The 14,246-nt window shown below is 36.4% G+C and overlaps 1 protein-coding gene across 1 annotated transcript; it reads left to right on the top strand.

The window, feature by feature from the left end:
• LOC133297452 (uncharacterized) lies at positions 1–598 on the top strand. The gene is made up of 2 exons (XM_061496599.1): positions 1–112; positions 208–598. The coding sequence occupies exons 1-2, from the start codon at positions 94–96 to the stop codon at positions 555–557; spliced, it is 369 nt and encodes a 122-aa protein (XP_061352583.1). The 5' UTR covers positions 1–93; the 3' UTR covers positions 558–598.
• Positions 599–14,246: the final 13,648 nt, after the last annotated feature.

Here is a 14,246-nt window from a genome sequence, read left to right as displayed (position 1 = left end):
AAGCAGTGTGGGATCCTACCGAACAGAGCGGGTATCTGGACGTGGAAGAAGGCACCAGAACCACCTGAGATCCCATTCCACCACGATGCTGAGATGGAGGATGCACCTGCAGGTGATGTGTTGGTCTTTATGAGTTTATGCAATTTTGTGTTGTTTAATTTTTAATGTGGTATTTATAAGATGTGTTTTTCATGGTTTATGATGTAGGCCTTGATGATGATGACGATGATGATGGCGTTGCTGAGGTTGATGTCAGACCGACACGTCCCACCCGCAGTCGGCGACCACCAGCTCCTCCTGAGGGTGGATGGACACTTGATCATGTCATGGCATCCATATATGATCTGACTACTGACTTTAGAGGATATAGACAGAGCACGAGCAAGTGGCGAAACCAGATGGACACAAGGGTTGCACGGTTGGACACAAGGGTTTCACGCTTGGAGGGTTTAATTGGCGAGGGTGCCCATACTCAGGAGGAGGAGGAGGAGGATGATGACAATGGGGATGACACACAATCGGATGAAGAGAATGGGGAGGACACGCCATCGGATTAGTGTGTCCATAGGGTTTCATATCATTGATTTAGTTTGATGTAATGTAGTCATTTTGGTACATTTAGGAACTTTACCTACATTGCATGGATGTTTTTGTACTGGATGTTCAAAATTTGAATGAATGAAATTTTCGTTTTGCGCACGTTCAGACTTGTTGGTTCTATGCATTAGTATGGGACCTTGCATTAATATTGTCATAATTAATTTGGAAATCAATTCAACCCAAAGTACTTTAATATTCATGTTCAACTTTCATTGGCGCACATCTTGATTACTGCATCCTATTTCTACGAAATCAATCCACCCCCAAGTCATACTGTATGTAGGTATTACACAACAATTACCAAAATGCAAAAAAATGGCCAAAACAGCATCTGCAACAGCATCTGCAACTGGTCTACCCGGGGACCACGAACTGGTCTACCCGGGTAGGATGTACTCGGGTATATCATTACGAGTTACCCGGGTAGACCAGTTGCAGATGCAGCAGCAGGTGCTGTTCAATCCATTTTTTTGCATCTTGGTAATTGATGTGTAATACAATAACCTTAACTGACTCGGGGAAGGGGTAAATGGGTATGGTAGACATTCGGATTGCACAATACGGAACGAGTGACTCGCTAAACTTAACGGATACATTTCAACAATACATTTCAACAACACAAGAATACAGTTTAGGGTACAAGGAAACCAAACAATACGTAAAGTGATTGTCATTACAAAACAAAGTACTACACAAAAACAATACGTAATCATGCTTGTCTTAGTCTCAATGGACATGTACGAATATTATGTCCAACTTGCTTGCAATGCTTACATCTGCTCTGACTGCTAGAGGGTTGAGACTCAACCCAATCCATCTCATTCTGAATCCTTGAAGACTTTGGTCTTCCTTTTGCACGTACCAACTGAGCATCCGGAATTACAGTAGGCCCAACAACGGATGGAATCAACAATTCATTGCCAATAGGAAACCAGTGTGCAGCATATACTTTAGCAATGGTTGGAATTTTGAAAACATGATCCACATAATCATAATGGTTTAGCTTGGCTACCTTGCAAACTGCTAATACATGACTGCAGGGATACCTCCTTGCTGTAAACCTACCACACTGACATGTACGATTGACTAAGTCCACTCTCATGATGTCACCGACCTCGTGTGTAGATTGATTGTAGGCATCCTCAACTTCAAACAATAACAGCTCACTATCATATATCCTCACACGATAAGTGCCGACCAATTCATCATTTTTTTGCAAAGCTGCCTCAACCTTCTTTGAAATTATCCAACCTTGTGAGATATCTTTTTCAATCCCTTCACGTCTCTTGACGAAATACTCAACGAGTCTACTGAATGTCATCTTGACCAATGCAGTTATAGGCATATTTCGTGCTCCACGAAGCACCTTATTCACACACTCAGATAGGTTAGTTGTCATATGACCAAACCTACGTCCTGTCTCATCATACGACCTGCACCATTGCTCTTTCGGAATCGCATCCAACCATGAAGCAACTTCAGGATTGTTCTCGATAAATTCCTTGTACCTAATGTCGAAATTTATCTTTGAACATGTGTACCCTGCAAAAAACCATGACATATGCATTGGTTAGTGAATTTCATCAACGTTTTCTTCAAATGGTTGAAAATGTGAGTAATTATACCGTACATTACCTAATTTCATCAACGTTTTCTTCAATTCCACATTCCTAAAACGGGTATTGAAGTTGCTTCCGATGTGACGTAGACAAAATACATGATAAGCATATGGAGGCTGCCACCCTCCGTGATCTTTCACCGCCCTTATGATGCTGCGATGACGATCGGATATTAGACAAATACCATGCCTATGTGTGACATGAAAACGTAAAAGGCTAAGAAACCAGGACCAATCATCCAACCTCTCACCTGGAGGAACAACAACAAAGTCAATAGGGATCCATTCAGAAATTATTTACAGTATGAAGTGGCAAAGAAGGGTCACATGCTTTCACATACCCCAAAGCAAAATTATTTACTCACCTGGAGGAACAACAGCAAAGGCAATAGGGAGCAGAAATCCATCTCCATCCTGAGATGTTGCAATCAATAGAGTACGTCTGTACTTCCCATACAGATGAGTGCCGTCAATTTGAATTATAGGCTTGCAGTGTTTGAATGCTTCAATGCATTGGTGAAATGTCCAAAAAACCCTTTGAAATACGGCCTTGTCTGTATAAACCCGACGTTCATCAAAACATTGATTTGTATCAAGCTTGAACACAGAACCCACATTCACCTCCGTCATATACTTCAGCCAATTTGGCAAGAATGCGTACGATTTCTCCCAGTCACCAAACAACTTAACGATGACCTTCATTTTTGCCTTCCAGGCCTTCCTGTACGTTATGTTGTATCCATATGTTCCCTGTATCCTCTCCTGTATCAGAGCTGGTCTTGTGGATGGATCTTCCTTTAACATATCTGGAAAAAAAAATAACTTTACCATATTCTCAATTAATCTGAATCATTAAATACACAGTAGAATACATACTCATTATAGCCGCACAAATGATGAAGATCGTACAACTGTATCTTCTTGACCGGTACAGTGTGCAGTAGTGGTTGTATGCACCGGTAAAGATGAAGATTGTCCAACATCAACTTCAACATATATCTCAATATATTTTAATACTTTCCATTCAACAAACGCATCTGTTACGAACTCCACATCTTCATCATCATTTATATTGTTTCCAATGTAGTATATTGTATCCATATCCACTACAGTCTCTAACCTGGCTATCATGCGGTGGATGGAATGTATGCCTTCTGACCCCATTTTTTGAAGAATTCTCTCCTTCAGTTCATTGCATGTAGTGCCCACTTTGATTTTCATCGTTTTTGTTTTTCCTTCAAATCGGACACCGTTCGGACCTTCAAAATGCCTCCCATTGTAGTAAATAACTATAGGAACCATGTTTGGACTTGAACTCATCTTTCACACAAAAATTAGATCTAGGTTCTGGGTTTGGAGGTTGGTTCGGATTTTTGAGCACAAAATGGGAGTGTGGAGATGTAATCTCAATGTCCCACCAAGATTCAGCTTTCTGAAATGATGAGATGAAATATGTGTGATGTTTCGGATTAGAGAGGGTAAGAGAGAGAGATTTGGGGTTTCAAAAACCCTATACCTCGCAACAATGGCCGAAACCCATACATATTGGGGTTTCTGGACGCGATTTACCCGGGTACACTGATCCATACCCGGGTAAATAATTCAACTATTTTCCCAGATTCAAAAACTCTACCCGGGTACACTCCTACATACTCGGGTAGATAAAAAATTTTCAAAATTTACCTGGGTAGGTAATGGTGTACCCGGGTAGGCTTCGTGGTCAACGGTCAAACAGGGGCAGATTGGTGTTATGTTTGTTGGGGAGGGTAAATTTTCGAAATAGTTTTGAATGAAGGGAAATTTGGTAATTAATTATTAATTAAGGGTCATAAGGGTCAAAAAGCCGTTCATCAAAGGCCCAGTATAAGGCGCGATGTCTCACATCGCGCATTAACTTGGCGCAATGACATCATTGTGCGTGAAATCGCCCTTTAACATACCTTCAGAGATAAGGAAGCCAACACAGAAACTAATAAAGGACCATCGCACCCTTAAGCAAATAGACAGAGGACAACACCAGCTCGCCACTACACTATCAAAGTAGCCTAGCATTAAGAGATAAGGCTATTAAGGAACAAGCTGAACCTGTAGCCCTTAAACGGCCAATCAGAGGCTATACCGCCTTCCCAATGCGGCATCAAAATTACTATATAAACACATGGTACATGCCCAGGTATGATAATCTAATTCAGTATGAATACACAAACACCTGCCACTGATACTGCCTTGAGCGTCGGAGTGTCATCGCAGGTACCCCAGCCTGAATCACCGCGCCGAAGGAGAACCATAGTCTTCATATCAACAACTACAACCTCAAGCCTAGGAAGCTGATCATTCCAAAGGCCTTCTCCAACAACCATGTGTGATTTACCCCAGTACACATTGGCCAATCCATTATGTATTTGGTCTGATCACTTGCTTTTTCACGTAGAATGCACGGAGGGTGTGTTGAATGGAGAGAGATCAAAAAGCACAAAAAGACAAAAAGGATATGTGCAATTAAGTATATTCTTCAATGGTGATTTTCCGAATCAAGCGCTTATTATTAAGTAAAATTTATAATTATTAATTAAAAAAATATTTGTCTTTTTAAAAGATTGTCATTTTGGTTAAAATTAGTTTATTTTATTTAAAAATAAAATTAAAAAAAAACTCTCACTTTTTCACTCCAATGATTTCCTATGTATTTCTTTTATTTAATATTCTTTAAAAAAACAAATACTAAATTTTTACTAATTAGGGCATTATTTTTTTTTATCTATTTGGCAGTGCAGAGCCTTATGTTCCGCGGTGGCGGACATGAGGGGCTGAATACAGCTTATACAAGGACTAAAGTAGTAGTTTTTTTTGTGGAGCTAATCTCAGCCGTAGAAACAAATGAAAGATGGACGAAGATCATGCCTTCTTGCAAGCATTTCAAAGAGAGCAATCAACAACTGAAAGTCTAAAAATGTACTTTCGAGAGTTATTACGGAGAACAGAGCCTGGAAAAAAGGGAAGAGTTAAGAGTAGAGACTGCATCGTGCTGAAACATATATAAAAGAGACAAAAAAGACAAATAAGGATGAGAAAAAGAGAAATTCCCGATTCTCAATAAAAATTAATCAATATTTAAAATTAAACAATCCACAATGGAAGTTCTAAACAATTTTTTATGTGGTGATAATTAACTCTAAAATGTCTAGAGAGAAGAAAGTTTAAAATTAGCAAACATAATCCGATCAGCATTGAACACTCCTAAAAGAAAAAGAAATCTTTGCTAAAAAGCAACGATAGCTAGTTTCAAACCAATTAGGCATTAAACATAGTCATTATAGACTGGATTATTATCACGATCATATTATCTATCGGAGTTATCATACATTGGATTAATTGTGACGATAGGCCAAGCCTGTGTCAAAATCATTGGGTGTTAGGAACCTGATCATGAATTATTCTTCATCAATTCATCTTATACGAGACTATAATCATGAATTGAAATATGTTAGGAACCTGATCTTCATCCTGATATTTGGAAGATAAGACTGAACTCTATGTCGAGTCTCTTGATTTCACTCCTAGTTAGCTCAGAATTCCAAAGGGGTTGTCATCTTCATCCTTGTAATTGTTAGTCTTAATTTCTACTTAGTAGTAATTCTCCTATATTTTATTGGCTCATTTTGTCAAAGTGCAGGTGAAATTGGGCCAAACTTGAAGAAGTAAGCCCAAGTTGGTCAAAACATGTAGAAAAAGGGAATTTAACTTTTCACTAATTATTTTTCATATTTTACTGCAAAAAAGGACACATGACAGATAAAAAAAGAATAAAGAAGATCAGATGGCAATGTGAGGATCATTAGATGCTTGTTTGATGTAAAGGACAACAACTACTTGAAGCTTTAGTTTTAAAAATCAGAGTCTTTGTTTTGTAAAGGAAGAGAACTCAGAATTTTGTTGAACTCGGTTTTTCGTTGTAATCAGTTTTGCATTTTAAATTTTCTTTGAAAAATTCTTGGAGATACATGCACGAAGGACTTCATTCTTGAAGGGATCCAAGAGGAAAGGAATTCTGCATGCATGCTTTTTGGATCTGTAACATCGTGCTTTAGTTTTTCTTAGTAGTAGCAATTTGAAATTGAAGAACCATATTGGTCTGTACCTTCAACTCGTACAGTTTCTTATCTTTGTGAATGAAGAACTTGTTACTGTTATGTTAATTTTCATTCTTGCTTTAATCTTCAACATGCATTTGCTAATTTCATTTTCTAGAATTCTGATGAAGATGACAAGTACCCATTAATCGATTCCAACTGTTGTGCATTTTCTTGATGTTTGATTAGTGAAATTGTTTTGGTTTAAGTTCCATGGGAATGGGCTTAACAATTCTTGCATAAACTTGAATTGGGAAATTTGAGTTTATGATTTCATTAATTCAAGATTCCAAGATTAGGAATAATATGGGAAAGAATTTGATTATAAGTCATCAATGAACTGATTCAAGATTAAGGGATTAAGTTGAATCATTTTAGAACTGAATTTCGAAAAGTTTAGTTAAGTTCTACAAAAGTCAGATTCCATCAAGATAGATGCTATAGCAGTTAATACGCAGAAATGCAACTTTTAAGGAAAAGTCCTTGAAATCAGAATTCTAGAGTTTTAATCTTGATTCTAAACTCAATTAAACGTGTTCTTACTATTCTTGATATAATATACATTTTAGAAAATACATTCTTTAAGCAATTACATTCATCTTCAAGAAAACTAAAAAAAGAATTAACGAAAGAAATTAAATTTCCCGTTCCTTGTGAACGATACTTGAATTCTTTTTGAATCCTATATTTTTTTAAAAATCAAACCAACAAAATGGCGCCGTTTCCGGGGAACAGTGTTTGATTTCGTTTCTTTTTGATATTCTGTCTTTAGGTTCTTGAATTTGAGTTTTTTATTCTTCATTTTTAATTTCTGTTAAACTCTGACGTTTGTTGTAGAGTTTGCAGAAATAAATTCTAAAAAAAAAAGAGTAGTGACAAGTTTCGAAAGAAGAAGTGTGGTTGTTGAACACTCCAAAAGGGAACTACAAAGGCATAGGGGATGGATTTTATGATGCAAGTTTTATCCATGAAGTCGATAAAACAACTTTATTTGCAACTGAACTTGCTGCCTTAAATGAAACTATAGAAAATCTTGCCAAGGTGGTGGTGGAAGAAAGGAAACCAACAGCTGCTACAGCACTTAGGGTAGTGGCAAGTTTCGAAAGAAGAAGTGTGGTTGTTGAACACTCCAAAAGGGAACCACAATGGCAAGAGGGGATGGATTTTATGATGCAAGTTTTATCCATGAAGTCGATAAAACAACTTTATTTGCAACTGAACTTGCTTCCTTAAATGAAACTATAGAAAATCTTGCCAAGGTGGTGGTGGAAGAAAGGAAACCAACAGCTGCTACAGCACTTAGGGTAGTGGCAAGTTTCGAAAGAAGAAGTGTGGTTGTTGAACACTCCATAAGGGAACCACAATGGCATGAGGGGATGGATTTTATGATGCAAGTTTTATCCATGAAATCGATAAAACAACTTTATTTGCAGCTGAACTTGCTGCCTTAATTGAAACTATAGAAAATATTGCCAAGGTGGTGGTAGAAGAAAGGAAACCAGCACCTGCTACAACACTTAGGGTAGTGACAAGTTTCAAAAGAAGAAGTGTGGTTGTTGAACACTCCAAAAGGAAACCACAATGGCATGAGGGGATGGATTTTATGATGCAAGTTTTATCTATAAAGTCGATAAAACAACTTTATCTGCAGCTGAACTTGTTGCCTTAAATGAATCTATAGAAAATCTTGCCAAGGTGGTGGTGGAAGAAAGGAAACCAGCACCTGCTCCAGTACCTGCTACAACACTTACATGCTCCTTGTGCTATGGACTTCATGCTTTAGAAGAATGCCTCAACAACCCAAATTCTGTCCTTTATATGGGAGGCTTCAACCGAATTTACAACAATCAAAACCAATTTGATCAACAAATATGGAAGAACCATGGAGGTAATTTTGCTCAAGGCCAAGGCCAAAATTACCAACATCAGTAGCCTTATCAAGGATGGCAGCAATCATTTGAACCAAATAAGCATTTTTCACCTTGTTTAATTCAGCAACCTTTTGCTGAACAACAAGAACTAAGCACTATTGAAGCTTATCCAACTTTTGAACAATGGATGAAAGATTATACCATAAGGAATGATCAAGCCATCCAAAATCATGGGCAAATGCTTCAGAACCAGGAAACTCTTCTCCAAAGTCATAGTGCCATGTTGAAAAGCATTGAGACACAAATAGGTCAGCTTGCTACAGCAATTAGTAGCAGACCTTTGGGGGAGCTCCCTAGTGATACTGAATTGCCAATGAGGGATGAAAAAGAAGTATGCAAAGACCTTCAGTTGAGGAAATTAATAGAGAAGGAAGAGAAGCAAGTAGAAGGCACCCCTTCAGCTCAACCTTCACTTAGTAAAACTTCACCTCAAGAGAAAGACAAGGAAGGAGAGATTACTACTGAACTAGAAAAGCAAGTGCCAAAACCAAAGGCATTACCCACCGATATGCAGAATAATTAAGTTCCTCAACCTGTATTAAGGGCAAGAGAGCTCCTTTTTCTTAAAGACTTCAAAAACAGCAAGAGAAGCACTACCTTTCCAACAATTTTCCACCCAAGCTGAAAAATTCAGGTTCTTTTACAATTCATTGTGCAGTAAGAGATAGGAATATTGGAGGAGCCTTGTGTGATCTTGGCTCTAATATTAATTTGTACACACTTCTATTGTTAAACAACTTGGAGTGGCAGCCTCTCTTACCACAATAACTCCTCAATTAGTTAATAGGTCACTTGAACACCCTGATGGAAAAATAGAAAACATATTAGTGAAAATTTATAGGTTTATTTTTCCACCACATTTCATAATACTTGATTTTGAAGCTGCCAAGGATGTGCCTATTATTTTGGATAGGCCATTCTTTGTTAAAGAGGATGCTATTATTGATTTTAAAACAAGTGAATTGAGTATGAGGGTCAATGAGAAAAATATGGCTTTTAAGGTCTTGAATGCCATGAATTCTATAGACGAAGACATTGATGGTTGTCCCCTTATATCTATGTTTGATCATTTGGTTGTTAACCATGTGCTTTTAAGCAGTGAAAATGATAGCTTAGATAAAGGCAGCTTTAAACTAACCAGCCAAGTGTTTGGGAGTCATGCAATTTGACTCATTAGGATTACATGGGAAGAATTTGATCTTCAGCTTCTTATATCAACAGGAAAGACTTAGTCTACTCTTGAAAGAAATGATTCAACTGAAAATAATCAATTGGTTAGATACTGGGCAAATTGTTCTAAATGTGAAGATAAGAATAAAATTATTTCCATGCAAGGTTAGATGGTTAAGGCATTACTGGAGTAGGCATGTGGATAAAGAGAAAACTTTCATTTATTTATTGGATGTTGAATGAAACACTAAAAAGTCTAGTTGATTATTTAATTAGTAGTGATTAAGTGTTTAGTGTTTAGAAAGATTAGTCTAGTTTAGTACTTGTTTTGTATTATGTAGTTTCATTTTCTAATTAGTTTAATTTCTTACTAGTGAATGGTAATTTTTGTAGACAGTTCGTGGGATTGCTTTTGTTGATTGACCAAGTGTAATTGTTGTGTGAAAAAAAATCTCAGTAAATAGGAACTCTAAGCTGATGAAGATATTGGTGACTGAGTGGTGTAAGAGTTTTTTGGTTGACAAGTCTAAATGTACCTTAGGAGTGCTGATTGTGAACGAGGGATGTGGTTAATTTCTTAAGTTTGTTGTACTAAACAAAGAGGGAGCTAATTTTAAGTGAGGCAAGTGAGTAAAAAAAAAAACTATTAACTCATATTTGTATACTCATTTTTGAGCATGTCTCTAGGCTTAAGTGTTCTAGTTGGGTTGCACTGGTCAGATGCACGTTTGAATGAGCCCTTGGAGTATTTTATTCTGCAAGGATAAATATTAGGCCAATTAATATAGTTGTCAGCCTAAGTAAAAAGAGAGAGAGAAGAGGGAATGCTATTTTATTTTGTAATAAATAAATAAATAAAATAAAAATTTGGGCTTGTAAATTGTCTCCACTCAGAATGGCCTATCTAATTGTTGGCCTAGTACTAATCCAACCCACACATCAATATGCCAAACTTCTTTTCAAATCTGACAACAGTCATGCTCTTATCTCTATTTTATTCTCTTTTTCCCAATCTTTCTTGCCCACATTAGAGTAATCTGATTGGAAAAACAAAAAAAAATATGTTGTCTAGAATGTTGTCTGCACCAATGCAAAGCTGTTGCACACAATGTTAGTGGCCATTAAATGCACCTCAGATACAATCTAGTAGCTTGAATGTAATTTTCAATGGCTATGAAGTGACAACACACCACTGACACAAGCACCATCAGCTTATTCTACCATATCTTTATTTTCCCCCTTTTCTCTACTCGCTTGAGTTCACTTAACCCAACCACTCTTCTAACTTGCAACCATTGTGACCAGCTCATCCCTTCCACTATTATTTTGCAACCTAATCTTACTCTAAAAAAAAACCTTGTTCCATCTTTTCAATCGAACGATTCTCCATATTTTTGCTGCAAGTTTGGTCGATTGGGTTTTGGATTTGGTCACTTCAGGTTTGATTTTTTTTTTTTAAATTGAGTTCATATCTCTTCACATCGGGTAAGCTCTAGTTTTACCTATTTCATCACCACCATATTTAACTGCTGTAGCACATTAACACATGGTGTACAATATTTATATGATAATAATGAACCCTATTTTCTTCACTTATGACAGCACATTTATGCTCACCTTCATTTTTTTAATTGAATTTCTTGGGTACAACATGGGCATATTGTGAGTGTCAAATTCTGATATTGCATTATGTCTTATTTTGCTAGTATTTGCGTACTGAGTGTTGGCTATCTACTTGTGGTGTCGAACGTATGCAGTGAAGTGTACAATTTATGGACTCATTTATCTAAGTGTTGTTATCATCTGATGATGCATTATCTCATTATTTTTGTTGGGTAGATGTGTGTTGACTATTGTATATTTTGTGGTCTGCTATTTCGGCTTATAAACTGAATCCTAGTAACTAATCTGTGGTTTCAAAAATAATGAACTCTTTCTTTAGTTGTGGATTGATAATATGAAGTTTCCTGTATTTTGGTTACCATGGAGATATAATGCTATTTTCATTGTTTTCCTTGCACCACACATGTTGATATGGAGGGCTAATCAGTTGAAAAATAAGCCTCATATTCTTAAGAAGACCATATTCATGGTCTTACAGGTTCTATCTTCCCACTCTTTTATATAGTTGTTAGATACTATTTGCTTTGTAGAAACTTTCTCACATGCTTTAAATTCAGTATCACTGACATGTATTGATTGTGTGTTGGTGTATACTGTTATTTGCTGTGAGGACACATCTAAATTTTAAGTTTGGGGTAGGTACACATGCTGAGTTTGAGAAAAAAAATAAAATTTTGCAAAATTTTGAACTTTAGCAACTTTATTTTTCTTATTTATATATGCATAGCAGCCATTAATATGAACTCAAGTTTATTTGCATTTGATGTCTTGTCATATTAGTATTCAATTTCATTCTGATTTGTTAATTAAGCACACATCAACAGTGTTACCTTCCATAAAAAGGTTGCCACATAGCTTATCTTAGTCAATGCTTAAATTACTGGATTTATACCTTAGTAAGGATTTGAACCTAAACACTTGAATTCTATTGTTGAGTGGTCACTCTACATTGGAGTTCTTGACCTAAATAAGTCCTAAACAACTGGTTAGTACATTTCCACATGATAAAGGCACTTGTTTGCGATTGAAAAGCCTATGACCAAATAGCCTACCTTGTATTTCAATTTAATCCTTTGCAACCCTTATCTGAGCAATTGCCTTTCCTTTCTGATATATAACCTGTAAAGTAGCAAGCCAAATCCCATTTCCTACCATGTTTTGGAAGCCTTAGTATTTAATTAATTTTCCCAAGGCTAAAAGGACTTAAACAATAAATAATGGCAGGAAGAAGCCAGCTAAAAAAAAATAGGTGTATAAAAAAAGGAAAGGTAGAAAGAACCCCTAGTGATAAAATAAAAAAGGATAGGGGGTGTAAGAAAAGGAAGAAGAAAATGAAAGTCAGAAAATGCAAGTGTATAAAAAAAGAGAATAGAATAAAAAAAATGGGACAAAAAAGAGGGTGATAAAGAAAGAAAATAAGGTTGCATTTGATGAAAGGAAGTAAGATATGTCAAGAAGAAAAAAAAAGCAGTCTCTTCTTGTCATTCACCAAAATAAGTCTTATAAGTCTATTAAGGATCAATTAAACACTAGAGGACATCCATAGTTAGCCAAGTGACCTGGAAAAACAAAAGACCAAATCCAGCTCCATTACAAGCCTAAAAGACCTTTTGATGGAAATGGAAAATTAGACATTAAATGTCTAGGTAAAATTTAGGTTAGGATACAAAAATGCAGAGCTGATGATGAGAAACTAACCTTTTAAATAAAGTGAGAGAACACTATAGAGGGAAAAAGACTAGTGATGATTTACTTGATTAAGCATTGGTCTGATATGAGTTATGTGTGTAATTATTTGTTATGAACTATAACTGTGACACCCTCCTCTGTACGCGTCCAAGGGAGTTATCTGCTAAGCGAATTAGAGTCGTGACAGAAATAATTTAAATTAATTAAAGCGCACTTTGGAAGCACAATACATCATTAGGTATTAAAGTCTGGTTGTAAAAAAAAAATCAGAGTAATACTCGTGAAAATACATAGCTGGCTGAAATTACAGTTTTCCAGAAAACCTTGTTGTCTTAAAAAGATCATATCAATTCGAGTTCAACTTCTTAAAAAAACTTTCTTTGACACACGGAAACTAGACATCCAGGGCGTTAGATGCATATAAAAATTGTTTCATTCAGAGGTGTTTAGCCTCTCGAAACAGGACTCGTAAGATGAAAGATAAATCAGTGAAAGTGTTTCAAAATGACCTGAATTGAAAAAATCATAATAAATCAGATTTTCAGAATTTCGTATAATATGAAACTAGACATCAGGGGCTTCGCGTGCATATAAAATATGTGTCATTCGGAGGTCTATAGCCCCAGATTCCAAACTCGCAAGGTACTTGAGAAAGTAGTTTAAAAATTCAAACTTGAAAACATACATGAATTATTTTGCTAAATAATACTAGACTTTTACAAGTTACAAACAGACTCCAAAAACCCAAATACAGCAATTAAAACATACTCACAGCCTATTATAGCGATCAACCAACAATTAACAGAAATAGCATGTCAACATCAAAATTCTCAAAACGACAGCAGCAAATAAACAAGACATCTTCAATACAAGTACATCCTCAAATGCCTTTACGTACTCCTGCAATTTATGAAAATTGAGCCTCCGAAGGGGTGAGAAAAATCCCAGTAGTGTGATAGCAAAACCAATAATGCAACAATATTAAACTAGGCACAGAATTCCAAAACAGTCGCATCAACATTTAAAATTCCGTTCAGCGGTTAATCATCATCTTATTGCGCATATAACGCCATGGTCATGTATATTCATAATAGTCATAATAGTGCGTATATAACGCCATTTCCTTGTTAGTGCGTATATAAGGCCATTTCCTTGTACGTTCATAGCACCGTCGTGCACGTACTAACATACACAGTGGATATTCCATGATGGCTCCCTTAAAGGTGAATTCCAACTGTGGCCTATGCGGACGGAAGCCAAGTGTCTCATACCTGGTACCGGAGCGATGCCTATATGATGCGTGCTCAATCGTATGCATATTTATATAAATATTCTAATCCATGAACAACATGAAATTCGTGCATGTATGCCATGATATGCTTCACACACAAACAAGAAACAAATGAATTATGAGGTGTATATGCATGACTAGATCATCATCATAATAGCATATCTTTCATGTACTTTCCGTACCAAGCTGCCATA

The sequence above is a fragment of the Gastrolobium bilobum genome, unplaced genomic scaffold (assembly GCF_033153095.1).
Source record: "Gastrolobium bilobum isolate Gb01-03AN ecotype WA unplaced genomic scaffold, APGP_CSIRO_Gbil_v1 utg2867, whole genome shotgun sequence".
In the NCBI taxonomy this organism is placed as follows: Eukaryota; Viridiplantae; Streptophyta; class Magnoliopsida; order Fabales; family Fabaceae; genus Gastrolobium; species Gastrolobium bilobum.
Note: the sequence above shows the minus strand (reverse complement) of the source record. Positions and strands in the feature narration are given on the sequence as shown.